Genomic DNA, 15,308 nt, shown 5'->3' with positions numbered 1-15,308 from the left:
ACTACATGCAGCCATAGACAATAAAAATATTAATATAGGCAACTTTGCGTGTTCAGCTACATGTGTATATGTGTGTAAGATGGTTTATTTTTTTAATGATCTGTGTGAACTTGGTGATTCATGCAAACATCCAGTGATGGCAAACAAGGAAATAATGTGTCAGCCTTGTTCACTGTATTCTTCTCAAAAGCACCGTGTTCAGTAGGAGCAAAGTTTTCCAGCTGACTTTATATCACCAACAAAATGAAGAGCAAGCAAACAGTTAAATAAATAAAAAACCAGAGCGGAGTGGAAGCAGTGACCAACGCCACAGGAGTCGTTTTCAGTAGAGGTGGGCGGATCAATCCTAATATCGATAATATTGATACCAACGTTGGTACTGATATTGAACGATCCTCATGTAAAAAGATTGATACTCAAGCTTTTTTCTCTTCCGCATGCACTGACTGCTGCGCACGGAGATTCATCAAAGTCTACTCTCTGTAAGAGCAGCGCTGCGTCACACAACACGGAGCAGCGCACCCTTGTATTGTGGTTTGTCAGCCCTCTACCTCAGGAGATTTTGTTTTAAGTTGTGTTGAGTGATATTTTTTAAACAAAAATGTTGATTGTGATAATAAAGTATTTTGTTGTCACGTACAATGTTTGGCGAAATTCTAGCCTAGGTTAAATATGAAAAAGTATCTGTCTGTATCAATATCGGCGATACTGGGCCTGTATTTACTTGGTATCAAATCAATACCAAAATTCCTGGTATCGCCCACCTCTAGTTTTCAGCTCTGTCTTGTCAAAAGCACCGCGTAACATACGAAACAAGTTCACCAAGTAAATTCAAGTTTAAATCCAAGTTTAAATATCAGAAAACTGAAAAAGAGGCGAGCTGAAGAAAACTTAGAGTACTGACAGAGCAACGTGAGGCAGAATCCAGCCAAGCACAGAGAGAGATCCTGTCTGTGTGTGTGAGAAGCTGCAGAGAGACGTGTCTGTGTAGGGAGGGGTGGGTGCTGTGTGTGATTGGCCAGTCACAGAGTGTGAAGACAGTCAGTTAGCCAATGAGAATTTTTCTTCAGCACAAGCACAGCTATTGATGAGTTTTATTCGGATCATGCTCGTGCTCGTCAAAAATGCTTTATCCGTACCAGATACTCATCTGAAATGAGTATCCGGCTCAACCCTAATGATGACAGTGTTTGGGGTTTTATTTTTATTCATTAATTTTGTGTGCGTTATGTTTTGTGTTTGTGATCCTTGAATTTACCCAGCAGCCCCTACGGCACTTAAGGTGAAACTGGTTTATCAGACGCCAACAGTGTAATCTGATGTGGACGTGTCTGAATCAATACTAATAGTTATTGGTTATCTGTAATAAAGATACATTTTTAGCAGTTTATCAGTTTAGTGTCATAAAAAATAACTTTTCAGTTATCTCATTAATGGTTATTGAAGCAAACGTTTTGGTTAGCTGTGCCCACGACTGCTGCAAGGAAAGCTCAGCTTCTCCTAAAATGTCAAAAATTACAGGGTTGTTTTTTTGTTCTGTCTGTCTCTTGCTCTGTTTTTCTGCTTGGGTTTTCTCTGTCCTGCTTTTTCTTGTCTCCCTCTCTTGGCTCTTAGTGGTGGGTGTCTCTCTCTCTGTCTGGCCACACCCCGGTTTTGGAAGCTTCTCTGCACACCTGTTCTTGATTTGCAGTAATCACCTGGGTGCTTATAAGCCTCACAGTTTGCCTTTATTTTTTGCCAGATCAATGCACCTTGTGTCTTCCTTCCAGTTCTGTTCCTGTATTTTTGCCTTGTTTTGTTTGCCTCGTTTTTTTTTGACTACCTGCTTGTGTACTTCAACCACACAAAATCCTTATAACCTCCAAATCACACCAAAATCAGTTTTATTATAGTACACACAACCGCATAGCGGTATCACATAACTGGGTTTTTGTCCACATATTATGAGTTGCCATAATGACATTAAAGTCAGGATCATTATTATTTCCTCCACAGTTGAATTTCAAACAATATATCCAGTATTCATGCGTCAAGCTGAATTTTATAGAACTGAATGTGTCAAATTTAGTTATTTTTTACAGAAACAAGAACTGTGTGTCACTAGTGGAAATACATTAATAAAATGAAAAATAAATCTAATATAATGAACAAAATAAAACATACCTCAGAACTTCATCAAGTGCATCGAAAATTGCCTCGCCAGTGCCAATGTTGCAGACGGGCATGTCGATGATCCTTGACTTCGCCCCTGAGTTACTCTCTGCTTCGTTCTTCATTAAGTGGTTAAAAGTCGTTACCAGTGATGCCGGTAACGCATTGCTTAGTAACGCGTTACTCTAATCTAACCACTTTTTTTTTAGTAACGAGTAATCTAATGCGTTAATCTTTCCAAATCAGTAATCAGATTAAAGTTACTTCTCCAAGTCACTGCATTACTATTATTTTTGCATTGTGGGTCGATAGCAGCATTGAACTTGGTCCGTGGGCAGGGGGTCGGGGTTCGACTGAACTGCCCACTTTAAGCGAGCTGTGAGCTTTTCATCCGCGGTTTTCTGCAGCAGCTCCAACTCGTCCTCACGTCTTAAAACGCGGTGACAACAGCACACCTGCACTGAGCTTTACAAAGACATTTTATGCTTTTTTTCCTCCTTTATTTAGAATTCTGAGCTGAGCCGCTCCGTATCTGCTCATTAAAAACAGCTGATCCACCGCGACGCGTCAACAACTAACACTATTTTCCACTCAAATGCACCTAAACTCTCTTTCTGAGGACCACATGTTGTGAAAACGCAATAAAACTTTCTTACCTGTAAATCTGGTCATGTTTTCTGCATAAATAAATGTTATCCATTCTTTGTGCTCAAACGCCAAAGCAGGGGCGAATCCAGATGGAATGGGGGCGTGGGGCAAGGATGTGCCCCCAACAACACCCCTAGATTAAAGGTCCAGTTTTGAAGCCTTTTTTTACTACAACTACTAATACTACTACTACTAATAATAATAATAATTTCGACAAGTAAAATGTTTAGAGAATTTAAATGATAGAAAAATGTTAGAAAGAATTTAATAGTTACATTTATAAACAATGTAGGTTAGAAATTGCAAGTTTTACTGTTACAGTGCTGTCAACAGTTAAATATGAGGTCAAGAAAGAGGTCTTTATTTTACTTTTTATAAAACAAGTATTTATTTTCATTGAAGTCAAGAAAGGGTGACTATAAAGTGAGTTTTGGCAAAACAAGTGTCCATTGTCATGTTGAGGTGGCAGAGGGTTGTTGTTGGCAGCGGGGAAAGTACTAAAAAAGTAACTAGTAATCTAACTTAGTTACTTTTACAATTGAGTAATCAGTAAAGTAACTAAGTTACTTTTTCAAGGAGTAATCAGTAATCAGTAATTGGATTACTTTTTCAAAGTAACTGTGTCAACACTGGTCGTTACACATTAATTAATGTCCCGGTTCACAACACATCAAAGTTATGACCATTTTACATATTTGAATTTACATATAAATAATTTGACAAATTTTATGATGTAAGCCAACAATGAGCTTCCCCTCTTTGACAGACCAGCAGCCGCCAGTGGTCTATGGGCATGAACGAAGAGGAACAGACGGACGATACTTCCTGTATTTGCTGCTCTTTTTATATCAGGAATTAAATATTCCATGCTTCCCTGCTGCTGGGACAGCTCCTCACTGTTGTGTGACGTGCAGTCTCACATCTGTCTTTGTGTATTCGTGCACATGCACACAAGCGTGCACAAAACTGTTGCCGCGGGATCATACACGCCTGTCCCATTGTCTGTCCTCTGGACAGCAGATGGAATTTTTTGCGGTTTTGCCAATTTGTTTTTTGTTTTTTTTTTGCCCTTTTTAAGCCAGTTTCTGCTTCTTTTGCCCAACTTCATGTTATGCAGGAGTAAAGAATAGAATAGAATGCTTTTTATTGTCATTATACACAAGGTACAATGATTGACAGATTAAGAAATAAAGAATGACTGACTGAATAGTAAAGAATAATCTACAGGTTAAAGAGCAAAGAATGATTGACAGATTAAGCAGTTATTCTGATTCTACATGATAATAACTGTGCATGTTTTTTGTTTTTTTTTGGTCTTTTTTCTGCTGTAGACCTGGTCCCACCCTCTGCATTTCCTCTTATCTTTTATTTTCTCGTCTGTTCTCTTATGAGAGTCATCTTTGGAAACGTTGCTTTTTTCCTGATGTTTGCCATGAAGCCAACAGCTGCTCTGCTGCTCCTCTTCTTCACAGGTAAGACAAAGACACCCTGAAGTCCTTTGGACAAAAAAATAATCATTTTGACCAATTATGTGTGTAATTCACCCGATAACTGTTTATCCTTCTGGGGGGCAACTTATATGGTATAAGATCAGATCATCGAACAAGGAACATCTGGTGAAAAATGATTGAATAGTTCATCACTTTCTCATCTTCAACCGCTTGAATAGCTTGACTGAATAGTTTTTGAGGAAATACAGTAACGCTGGTCTACAAATTTTCAGAAATAAAATGTGCTATTTATGATGAGGTTTTTTTCATGCTGAATTCAAATATGACACTAAAAAATTGATTGGCTGCTGTGTCCAGGATATTTAAGTTTTACATTTTACGTCTCCATAATTATATTGTGATTGTAAAGTTTTCATTATAAATCATGAACATAGGTTTGTTCATGTTTCTCTGACTGTTTATATGATCATTTTTCACCCATCCTCTTTTTGTAACACTTTAAACATCAGATAAAGGGTCATTAACCCTGAGTGCCGTATGTATGAACATCTCTCAACCAGAGCGCTGAGAGTGCTGTGTCCCCCGCCGGAAAACGCTACTTTGGTACAAGTGCTTGATACATTCTGATAATATTTCAAGGAATTGTACCAAGTTTCCTGAAATTCCTCCTAAAAATGTGAGAGTTGATTTCAGAATGCTTATAACCTTTTTGGGACAGACAGATGGAAATCGCCACAACATGATCCGCCTTCAAGTCTTTGGCCAGAAGGCAATAAAAACTAGAGCCGGGTCAACAATATCAGACATCATGTTCATTCTCTGTGGCCCAAAATTTGACTGTATTTATTTCAGAAGCATTTTGCCTGTAGAACAGTGGACATTTTCTACAATGAATGGAACAATGTGAACATGGCTTTTTTCTCTCTCTCTGCCCCCTCTTGGGGACACTGGTGGCCCCACAGGGGTTCAATTAGAATGTCCAATTTGCCAAAGATCATTTGGACCAAATTTCAGAAAAATTCATTAAAAGGTTTTTCAGAAAATTTTCGGACGCACAAATCTTGATGGTACTAATCCTGTGGACCTGTTCTAATTAGTCCTGTGGACTAATAAGAACTGTCAAGCATGTATCAAGCCCACTTTTAAAAGAGCCATTTGTAAAATGATCCTTATTTGCAGTTTTCCTTTTTTGAATCTGGGCAGTCGTTCTGCTTGCTGACAATCTTGTCTATTTTAAAGCCTGATGGGTCACTGTGTCATCTCCAGCTTGTGCGCTCGGTGCGCCACAGCTGCCCAGAGACTTAGTGCAGTTTGGGAAGATGATCGTTTGCACTCAGCCTAATGTCAACCCAATGATCTACAACAACTACGGCTGCTGGTGCGGCTTCGGAGGATCAGGAAGCCCCTTAGACACGCTGGACAAGTAGGAACCATCATTCACCAGATCTGTTTTCTACATCAGTACTGTTTCAAACGGGTAAAACCTGTGATGTCCCGATGTTTGTGTCCGTCCTCAGCTGCTGTTACATCCACGACAAATGCTACGAAAGCAGCAGAAAACAACCTGGATGCAGTGGCATCTCCCAGCTTCCCTACTTCCTGGTTTACGACTACACATGCAGAGACCAAGAAGTATCTTGTTCAGGTAAAACTATGACTCACTTGCAGTGGTAGGGCTTACACGTGCACTGACATCGACTGCTAGGTTGCTAGTTCTTATGATTTTAATTTAAATCTTGGATTGTAATACCTCTAACAGTGGCCTCTGATGGCCAACAGGGCCCAGTGATCAGCAACATGACTACACAAGCACTCTGATAGGCAGTGTGGTAATGTAATGAAGTAGAAATACTTTGTTACTGGACTTAAGTAGAATTTTGACGTATCGTATACTTTACTTCGTATTTACATTTCTGCCGACTTTCACTTTACTCCACTACATTTCCTCCAATAAAATGCATACTTTTACTCCGAAACATTTCTCTTAACATCTTCGTTACTCATTACTACAATATAAATGAGAAGAGAATTTGATTGGTCAATGCCTGTTTGCAGAGGTGATAGTAAGCCGGAGTGCAGCGTCTTTCACCCCTGCAGCTTCAATGCCATGTTTGACATAAAACAAGTTTAAAAGACAAAAAAAAAAAAAAGATGACAGGATGAATCTGTGCCCCTGCCGAGGAAGAGGAAGACTGTGGAGGGTGAAAACATCTGCGCTCTGGACTCCAAACACGCATACACTGATGCACGCATACCGGCTCCAGGATCGGCTGCTGGCGATCCTGGAGTGCAGCGCACAATCAGAGTTAATGGAAAAACTTCAGTACCGACAAAACCGGCCAGCGTGGCTGTCGTTTATTTTATTTTATTTGAAATTTTCACAGAGAAATGCTGTGTGTTTCACTTTCTTCTGCTATCCATGTATTTTAATGGGCAATTACATATGTATTTTGTGCATTATTTTACTAACTAAATTCAATCAATCAATAAAAGTGGCACGCATTTTGGATTCGAAAGCAGAAAGAGCGCCGTGTTTGGTTGCTTTGCAGTGGTTGGTGGTGGTGATGCTTGCATTGTTTTTTACTTTTCCTTAAATTTACAAGAACTGTGTAGCTATAAATGACTGTTCTGTTTCACAAGAGCCTGGCTGTTGTGTTTAACAGAGAAGTGTGTTTGGGTCTTCCAGGAAAACGACTGCATTTTTAGAAAAAGAACAGCAGCATTATTTACAGCTATATACATTCACCTGTTTCTCTCATCCTGTCACCAACTGCTCCGCCAGAGGCGGATCCAACCTTTTATAGGAGCTGAGGCCACCTCCTGGTTTCTCCAGACACCACTCTTTCTTTTCGTGTTGCCGTTTCAAGCGCCACTCATTTTGGATTTCCTTTTGGTCAATATTTTTACTTAAAATACATTTTATGAGAAATTTTTACTTCTTATACTTAAATACAGTAAATGTCAGATACTTTAAGACTTTTACTGAAGTAATATTTTTTAAAATGAGACTTTAACTTTTACCAAAGCAGTTTTACGGTAAAATACTTGTACTTTCACTCAAGTATTACTTTGAAGTACTTTATCCAAGACTGCTGATAACCCTGTCTGTCTACATTTTGTGTTGTGGTCATTGTGCATGTTAAAAGATACCAACATGGCCCAAAAAGGAGGTTGGCTGGTCCTCAGAGCTGAATATGCAGTTTAGTTAATTGCAGAAATACTGCAGACCCCCACACTGATTGACCTCATTATTCCCATGATTGCCTTCCGAACTGCAGGGGATTTGAACATTTATTTGCAAGTATTTCAATTTGATATTAAATTATTCATAAATGTATCTAAAATCTAGAGCCTGATCATTTGGCTGTTAAAGTAGACCTGCACTGAAATAAATGTGGTCAGATTTCAGAAAGAAATAGCTGATATGTATTTATAAGACCCTTGTGAATGCAGTAAAGTAAATCTGTAAGCCCAAATTTGTAATTCAGCGGAGAAATCTTCGTTTAAAAATGACAAATTTGCAGCTAAAATGTTAGCCTCTGTGAAAACAGTTGTACAGCCGTATCCATTTCCATGACGTCAGGGACGAGCGACGCCCGCTCCGCCTTCAGTCCGATCCCGCATTGAAATTGATTTTATCTGTTAGTAATGTTACTTATACACGTCCCTGGTTTCAACATCCAAAAGTAAGCTGCAATGAATGTGAGATACAGATCTGTGTGCTCAGATCAGCAACGACATTGACAGCGGGCGCCGTTCTTCCTCTCCCGCTCTCTGCCTCCGCTGCGCTTATTAAGTCTGCGGGCTCGTTAACCGCCGACGCGGGCCACTCACACCGCCCGTGTCTGCTTTGCACCTGGTGTTGTGTCAGATTCAGCGCACAGCACCGGCATCACCTCTCTGTCTACTGAATGGAGCTGCAGCACACTTGGCACAAGTCCTGAGATTATACTCGCTGTTTTAATGCGAAGCGGCCGGTACACCTGTTGCTGCAAGGACAGACTTCTTGCAGCAAAATCCATAGCACCGCACGTCTCGGCAATAGGAACCCCAGAGCTCCATGGACGCTGAGAGAGGTCTGGGATTCTTTGCGGATCTCGCCTCTATATCCCGCGATGGTACCAGAGGCGAAAGACAGTAGATTTTCATTGCGACACCACTCAAACGGGCGTATGAAAAAGTCCCCCAAAATAATTTTCAAGCACAAATAAAAGAAATGTGTACTCACCAAACGTGCTGCAAGACAATATGAAGTTTTAAAAAAGTAGCATCCCTTCCGATAAGACAGAAAAGTTGCAGATGCAAACTGACGTAAATCCACAAATTCCAATTGGCGCAATGCATGCTGGGAGAGGGTCTGGTCCGTGACCGTCTCGGCAGCGGTCCATGATGAGAGGGACAATTTGCTGAGGGCTAAATGTTAGCTGTAAATTTGTCATTTTCAAATGAAGATTTCTCCGTTGAATGACAGATCTGGGCTTGCAGATTTACTTTACTACATTCAGAAGGATCTTATGTGTAAATGTAAGTCATTTTTTGTTCAAAAAATCTGACTGCATTTTCTTCAGTGCAGGTCTCCTTTAATATCTGCCTTCCGTCTTGACTCTTGTAGAGAAGAAATCTTCTCTACAAGAGTCAAGACGGACGTCAGACTACCAGAGCAAAAATATTAGCTGAGGAAGCTTCTGCGATTTGAAACAAAACGTCCTCACGTCACGCAACCCAGTCCAGTCGAAGTTTCAAGCTTCTCTACTATGGAAACCACCTGGACAACTGAGAGCCTACACAGAAACAACAGATATGACCCTTTCACAAACATTGGTATCTGTGTTATTTTTGCTGATATGAAAACTGTAACTTGATTTTTGGCTCTCAGCACATCAACCAGCCCAAGTTTTGGAAATCACTTGACCATCAATTCAATATACAACCCCTGGCAAAAATGATGGAATCACCGGCCTCGGAGGATGTTCATTCAGTTGTTTAATTTTGTAGAAAAAAAGCAGATCACAGACATGACACAAAACTAAAGTCATTTCAAATGGCAACTTTCTGGCTTTAAGAAACACGATAAGAAATCAGGAAAAAAATTGTGGCAGTCAGTAACGGTTACTTTTTTAGACCAAGCAGAGGAAAAAAATATGGACTCACTCAATTCTGAGGAAAAAATTATGGAATCATGAAAAAAACAAAAGAACGCTCCAACACATCACTAGTATTTTGTTGCACCACCTCTGGCTTTTATAACAGCTTACAGTCTCTGAGTCATGGACTTAATGAGTGACAAACAGTACTCTTCATCAATCTGGCTCCAACTTTCTCTGATTGCTGTTGCCAGATCAGCTTTGCAGGTTGGAGCCTTGTCATGGACCATTTTCTTCAACTTCCACCAAAGATTTTCAATTGGATTAAGATCCGGACTATTTGCAGGCCATGACATTGACCCTATGTGTCTTTTTGCAAGGAATGTTTTCACAGTTTGTGCTCTATGGCAAGATGCATTATCATCTTGAAAAATGATTTCATCATCCCCAAACATCCTTTCAATTGATGGGATAAGAAAAGTGTCCAAAATATCAACGTAAACTTGTGCATTTATTGATGATGTAATGACAGCCATCTCCCCAGTGCCTTTACCTGACATGCAGCCCCATATCATCAATGACTGTGGAAATTTACATGATCTCTTCAGGCAGTCATCTTTATAAATCTCATTGGAACGGCACCAAACAAAAGTTCCAGCATCATCACCTTGCCCAATGCAGATTCGAGATTCATCACTGAATATGACTTTCATCCACAGTCCACGATTGCTTTCCCTTAGCCCATTGTAACCTTGTTTTTTTTCTGTTTAGGTGTTAATGATGGCTTTCGTTTAGCTTTTCTGTATGTAAATCCCATTTCCTTTAGGCGGTTTCTTACAGTTCGGTCACAGACCTTGACTCCAGCTTCCTCCCATTCCTTCCTCATTTGTTTTGTTGTGCGTTTTCGATTTTTGAGACATATTGCTTTAAGTTTTCTGTCTTGACGCTTTGATGTCTTCCTTGGTCTACCAGTATGTTTGCCTTTAACAACCTTTCCATGTTGTTTGTATTTGGTCCAGAGTTTAGACACAGCTGACTCTGAACAACCAACATCTTTTGCAAAACTGCGTGATGATTTACCCTCTTTTAAGAGTTTGATAATCCTCTCCTTTGTTTCAATTAACATCGTGTTGCAGCCATGATTCATGTCAGTCCACTTGGTGCAACAGCTCTCCAAGGTGTGATCACTCCTTTTTAGATGCAGACTAACGAGCAGATCTGATTTGATACAGGTGTTAGTTTTGGGGATGAAAATTTACAGGGTGATTCCATAATTTTTTCCTCAGAACTGAGTGATTCCATATTTTTTTCCCCTCTGCCTGGTCTAAAAAAAGTAACTGTTAGTGACTGCCACAGTTATTTTACGTGATTTCTTATAGTGTTTATTAAAGCCAGAAAGTTGCCATTTGAAATGACTTAAGTTTTGTGTCATGTCTGTGATCTGCTTTTTTTCTACAAAATTAAACAACTGAATGAACATCCTCCGAGGCCGGTGATTCCATAATTATTGCCAGGGGTTGTATTATTAAAGTTGATTTAACTTTTAAACTGAAGAGATTTAAGTGCACTAGTACACAACTGTACTAGTGTGTTAAAAAGATATTTATAAATGTCAGAAATGCATGATTTTGGCACACAGGGCTTTGACCTCCCTATATTAATCTATAAAAATGTTGATTTTGAGACTTTTATGGTTCTGGAGTTTTAAGATGTGAAGGTTTCCGGGAATAATGTACGAAAGGACAGAATTTCTGAAGATTAACAAAAACTTACAGTCGTACAAAAGACTTTCTTGTAAGTCATGTTATTACGTAGTATGCCCAGCAGAGGGCATGCCAATGGCATTGTGTACAATGCTGTCAAGAATGGCTGGAACCCCATCACCCCTTTGCCACATTAGCTACAAAAGACAGGCAAAGCGGCCAGCTGCCGTTCATTTCAGTCTGAGTGGGCATTTTACAGCGTCAAGAGACAAGTGTTCAATACGCCACCAGCAAGGTGGGGCCAAAATCGACAAGATGTTGAGTTTATGCTAATGCTGAATGATACTACATGATGGCCCTTATCTTTGGGCACCCTTACAAAATCCAGTATTTAGAGTTGTACTTTTACATGCAGGAAGTTATCCTGATTCAGATTTGGGAAAACCCTCCACATAGCCCTCATACATTTTTAAACTGGTCTTTTTAAGACGTTTTCATGATAACCTTTAATGGGGACTGAATGTGTCTCTGCAGCCACTAATGACAAATGCCAAGCTGCTGTGTGCGAGTGTGACCGGGCAGCGGCTCACTGCTTTGCTGAGACCTCGTACAATGCAGACAACAAGGATGTGGACCCTGTCCGCTGTGAGAACTGAGTCGCATGACAAAGACTGCCGCAGTGGTGATGCACGTGTTTCCACTTTAATCATTTTTACACCAAACCGGATGGAGCCACACCGTTCGGGTCTGTACATTGCCATCAGTTTCAAATAAAAAATGCCTCTGTGCGTCCGTGACGGCTCGTTTGTGTCCTTGAGTGTGTTTGCTCGCGTCCAGCCGCAGCTGCGTTTGTCTCACTGCTCAGGTTTTATCTAACGCCAGCTCAGTTAAACATTACAGACAGCACTGACAAACAGCGTGTTGAGCGGTTTTCTTCCTCATGCTGCATTTATTGGACTATAACAAGTTCACAGAAAAGGTCAAAGGTCCAACGTTAAAGAAAACGACATTTTAAACAGAACGCTGCTTCTGCGGTAGGATTCCAGCAGCCTGTGGATCGTTTTTAAGAAACAGTCCCTTTAAAAAAAAATAACCAGAAGACTTTTCTTTTAATTAACCATCTGGATCACTTCAAACATAGAACATCAAATGTCATATGACATCATCGTGAAGCACACAACAAATACATATTAAAAATATTTGGAACCCGACTGACATCATCTTCATAAAATACAGGCAGCAGCTCCGTAATTCCACAGAAGAATTTCCCCTTTATTTAATGAGCCAAAGAACCATTAGAAACTGTTAATGTGCATCATGTCAGAGCAGGTGGTGTCCCTCCGCCAGGTGGTGTCCCACCGGTGTCTCTGGACTACACGGGTTTGTACAGCAGAGTGGTCACGTACTTCTTTTTATATCGATGTGTTGCACTGAGAACCATCACTCCATCCTGAAGCAAAGACCACACAGAGGTTCACATCAACCTCACACTGCAGCGAATACCTGAATTTTCTCACCAAGGAGCTCATGTGGTACACAAAAGTACTGAAGAAGTAATGAACCAACAACAAGAACAGCAGCAATGCAACTACAAATCAGTAAAACCCACAGTGATTTTTACTTTGACTTCTATTTCAATGAAGACAGAACTCAAGATGTTTCATGTTTTTCTGGTCATGAAGCTTAATTAGGGAATAACCCTGTCTAATGATTTGTGGACGTTCATGCTGGTTATACGGTCACAAATTGAGCTTTACAGAGGAGGGTTTCACCAAAACATTAAATCTAGGCTTGCATCTCAGATGTACCTTGTAGCTGAACTTTCAGGTCTTCCTTTTAATAACAACCTCCTCTGTACCACTGCATAACTGGGAATACAAAATGCAAAACATGCACTCCGCACAATTTTTCCAATTACAGCCACAGAACCCTGTAACGTCTTCCAGGTTGTCTTGGTGGCTTTCTTCACTCGTCTCCTCCTTGTCAGTTTTTGAGAACTGTCTACTCCACACAGATTTACCATAGAGTGTCATACTGTTTGTATTTCTTCATAACTAATGTAAATAAAGTTCAAGACATATTTACTGACTTGGAAAAATGTTCATGTATCCATACCCTGACTTGTCTAAGAAAACTGGCAATAAAACTGATTATTTACAGGCATTATACCAAAGGGGATGGGAGTACTGACGGGGACTAGAAGGAGAGAGCATATCTCACCCGTGTTGGCCTCTCTTCATTGGCTTCCTGTTAATTCTAGAATAGAATTTAAAATTCTTCTTCTTACTTATAAGGTTTTGAATAATCAGGTCCCATCTTATCTTAGGGACCTCGTAGTACCATATCACCCTAATAGAGCGCTTCGCTCTCAGACTGCAGGCTTACTTGTAGTTCCTAGGGTTTGTAAGAGTAGAATGGGAGGCAGAGCCTTCAGCTTTCAGGCTCCTCTCCTGTGGAACCAGCTCCCAATTCAGATCAGGGAGACAGATACCCTCTCTACTTTTAAGATTAGGCTTAAAACTTTCCTTTTCGCTAAGGCTTATAGTTAGGGCTGGATCGGGTGACCCTGGACTATCCCTTGGTTATGCTGCTTTAGACGTAGACTGTGGGGGGGTTCCCATGATGCACTGTTTCTTTCTCTTTTTGCTCTGTATGCATCACTCCGCATTTAATCATTAGTGATCGATCTCTGCCCCCCTCCACAGCATGTCTTTTTCCTGGTTCTTTCCCTCAGCCCCAACCAGTCTCAGCAGAAGACTGCCCCTCCCTGAGCCTGGTTCTGCTGGAGGTTTCTTCCTGTTAAGAGGGAGTTTTTCCTTCCCACTGTTGCCAAGTGCTTGCTCACAGGGGGTCGTTTTGACCGTTGGGGTTTTTCATAATTATTGTATGGCCTTGCCTTACAATATAAAGCGCCTTGGGGCAACTGTTTGTTGTGATTTGGCGCTATATAAAAAAAAATTGATTGATTGATTGATTGATTTTTAGAAATTTTTATATTGAGAAGCCTGATTTAGCCTGGTTTTGATTTGATCTTGCTTGCCTCTACTGGTGGTTGGCTCTCACTGCGGTATTGTATCACTTCCTGTTCCGGAGCACAGCGGTGTTTTTCTGTATCTGTTAGCTGTTTAATCTGTGCAGTTAGATTGATCTAGTTACCTAGATAACGATTTGTTTCACAGTGTAATCTTTACGTGCCTTAACTAAAGCACTCCTTCTGCTGAATTACCTCTAAATTATTTACACATTATTCACTTTGCGTGTTTTTAGGAATCCGCTAGCTTAGCGCAGCTACTAGCTCTTAGCCGATTTAGCATGGCGGCTTCTCCTGTCTCTCCCGCACTTTTCTGCTCTGGGTGTGAAATGTTTAGTTATTCCTCTGCCTCCTTTAGCAGTAACGGTACTTGTAATAAGTGTAGCTTATTCATAGCTTTGGAGGCCAGGCTGGGCGAATTGGAGACTCGGCTCCGCACCGTGGAAAATTCTACAGCTAGCCAGGCCCCTGTAGTCGGTGCGGACCAAGGTAGCTTAGCCGCCGTTAGTTCCCCTCTGGCAGATCCCGAGCAGCCGGGAAAGCAGGCCGACTGGGTGACTGTGAGGAGGAAGCGTAGCCCTAAACAGAAGCCCCGTGTACACTGCCAACCCGTTCACATTTCTAACCGTTTTTCCCCACTCGACGACACACCCGCCGAGGATCAAACTCTGGTTATTGGCGACTCTGTTTTGAGAAATGTGAAGTTAGTGACACCAGCAACCATAGTCAATTGTCTTCCGGGGGCCAGAGCAGGCGACATTGAAGGAAATTTGAAACTGCTGGCTAAGGCTAAGCGTAAATTTGGTAAGATTGTAATTCACGTCGGCAGTAATGACACCCGGTTACACCAATCGGAGGTCAATAAAATTAACATTGAATCGATGTGTAACTTTGCAAAAACAATGTCGGACTCTGTAGTTTTCTCTGGGCCCCTCCCCAATCGGACCGGGAGTGACATGTTTAGCCGCATGTTCTCCTTGAATTGCTGGCTGTCTGAGTGGTGTCCAAAAAATGAGGTGGGCTTCATAGATAATTGGCAAAGCTTCTGGGGAAAACCTGGTCTTGTTAGGAGAGACGGCATCCATCCCACTTTGGATGGAGCAGCTCTCATTTCTAGAAATCTGGCCAATTTTCTTAAATCCTCCAAACCGTGACTATCGAGGGTTGGGACCAGGAAGCAGAGTTGTAGTCTTACACACCTCTCTGCAGCTTCTCTCCCCCTGCCATCCCCTCATTACCC

The 15,308-nt window shown here is 41.0% G+C and overlaps 2 protein-coding genes across 2 annotated transcripts in view; one reads left to right on the top strand and one right to left on the bottom strand.

Annotated features, from left to right (window-relative positions):
• The first annotated feature begins 4,194 nt into the window (after positions 1–4,194).
• pla2g1b (phospholipase A2, group IB (pancreas)) lies at positions 4,195–12,195 on the top strand. The gene is made up of 4 exons (XM_034169685.1): positions 4,195–4,271; positions 5,517–5,673; positions 5,768–5,895; positions 11,572–12,195. Exons 1-4 carry the CDS (start codon positions 4,223–4,225, stop codon positions 11,691–11,693), a joined length of 456 nt encoding a protein of 151 aa, XP_034025576.1. The 5' UTR covers positions 4,195–4,222; the 3' UTR covers positions 11,694–12,195.
• LOC117510070 (5'-AMP-activated protein kinase subunit beta-1-like) overlaps positions 11,962–15,308 on the bottom strand; it is a 36,661-nt gene continuing 33,314 nt past the window's right edge. The window contains exon 7 of the mRNA XM_034169684.1: positions 11,962–12,487. Within this exon, the coding sequence (XP_034025575.1) occupies positions 12,410–12,487 (78 nt within the window). The 3' untranslated portion in view covers positions 11,962–12,409. The remainder of the gene's footprint in view (positions 12,488–15,308) is intronic.

This window comes from Thalassophryne amazonica, chromosome 5, assembly GCF_902500255.1.
Source record: "Thalassophryne amazonica chromosome 5, fThaAma1.1, whole genome shotgun sequence".
Classification (NCBI taxonomy): Eukaryota; Metazoa; Chordata; class Actinopteri; order Batrachoidiformes; family Batrachoididae; genus Thalassophryne; species Thalassophryne amazonica.
This window is presented reverse-complemented; position numbering and strand designations above follow the sequence as displayed.

What these genes read in the sequence shown, in the direction of transcription:
- pla2g1b (XM_034169685.1), top strand. Translation starts at nt 4,223, where the DNA reads ATGTTTGCCATGAAGCCAACAGCTGCTCTGCTGCTCCTCTTCTTCACA. An exon ending in GCTGCTCCTCTTCTTCACAG is followed by an intron (nt 4,272 to 5,516) that starts GTAAGACAAAGA and finishes TGTCATCTCCAG; the next exon opens with CTTGTGCGCTCGGTGCGCCA. An exon ending in CCAAGAAGTATCTTGTTCAG is followed by an intron (nt 5,896 to 11,571) that starts GTAAAACTATGA and finishes GTGTCTCTGCAG; the next exon opens with CCACTAATGACAAATGCCAA.